The following is a 315-nucleotide window of genomic DNA, read 5'->3' as shown; positions in this document are numbered from 1 at the left end:
TGTCATGCAAGCACCCAGAGGCGGCTCGGCCTCCCTGCAGGGAGCTCTGGGACTGCTTTCAGGCTAATTGGTCCCTTGCTCCACCCTCTCTGAGCCCACCCCAGCAACCAAAGGCTGGCTCAGCACCCCACTTGGAAACAGGGCTGCAAAGCACAACATGTGCTCTGCCAGCAACATTGACACCCAGGTGTCCCCTGCTCTGCTGTCCCCAAACCTCCAGCTGCCCCGTACCCTGTATCTGCAGGACGAAGCTGCGATCAGCCACCCCTGCCCGGCTGGATGCGATGCAGGTGTAGAGCCCGGCGTCAGAGACCT

The 315-nt window shown here is 61.9% G+C and overlaps 1 protein-coding gene across 1 annotated transcript in view; it reads right to left on the bottom strand.

The window, feature by feature from the left end:
* Window positions 1-315, bottom strand: part of LOC104498163 (hemicentin-2-like) — a gene marked incomplete at both ends in the record, with an annotated part of 39909 nt that overhangs the window by 11292 nt on the left and 28302 nt on the right. The window contains one exon of the mRNA XM_010141512.1: window positions 232-313. Within this exon, the coding sequence (XP_010139814.1) occupies window positions 232-313 (82 nt within the window). The remainder of the gene's footprint in view (window positions 1-231; window positions 314-315) is intronic.

This window comes from Buceros rhinoceros, unplaced genomic scaffold, assembly GCF_000710305.1.
Source record: "Buceros rhinoceros silvestris isolate BGI_N320 unplaced genomic scaffold, ASM71030v1 scaffold14218, whole genome shotgun sequence".
NCBI classification, from domain to species: Eukaryota; Metazoa; Chordata; class Aves; order Bucerotiformes; family Bucerotidae; genus Buceros; species Buceros rhinoceros.
This window is presented reverse-complemented; position numbering and strand designations above follow the sequence as displayed.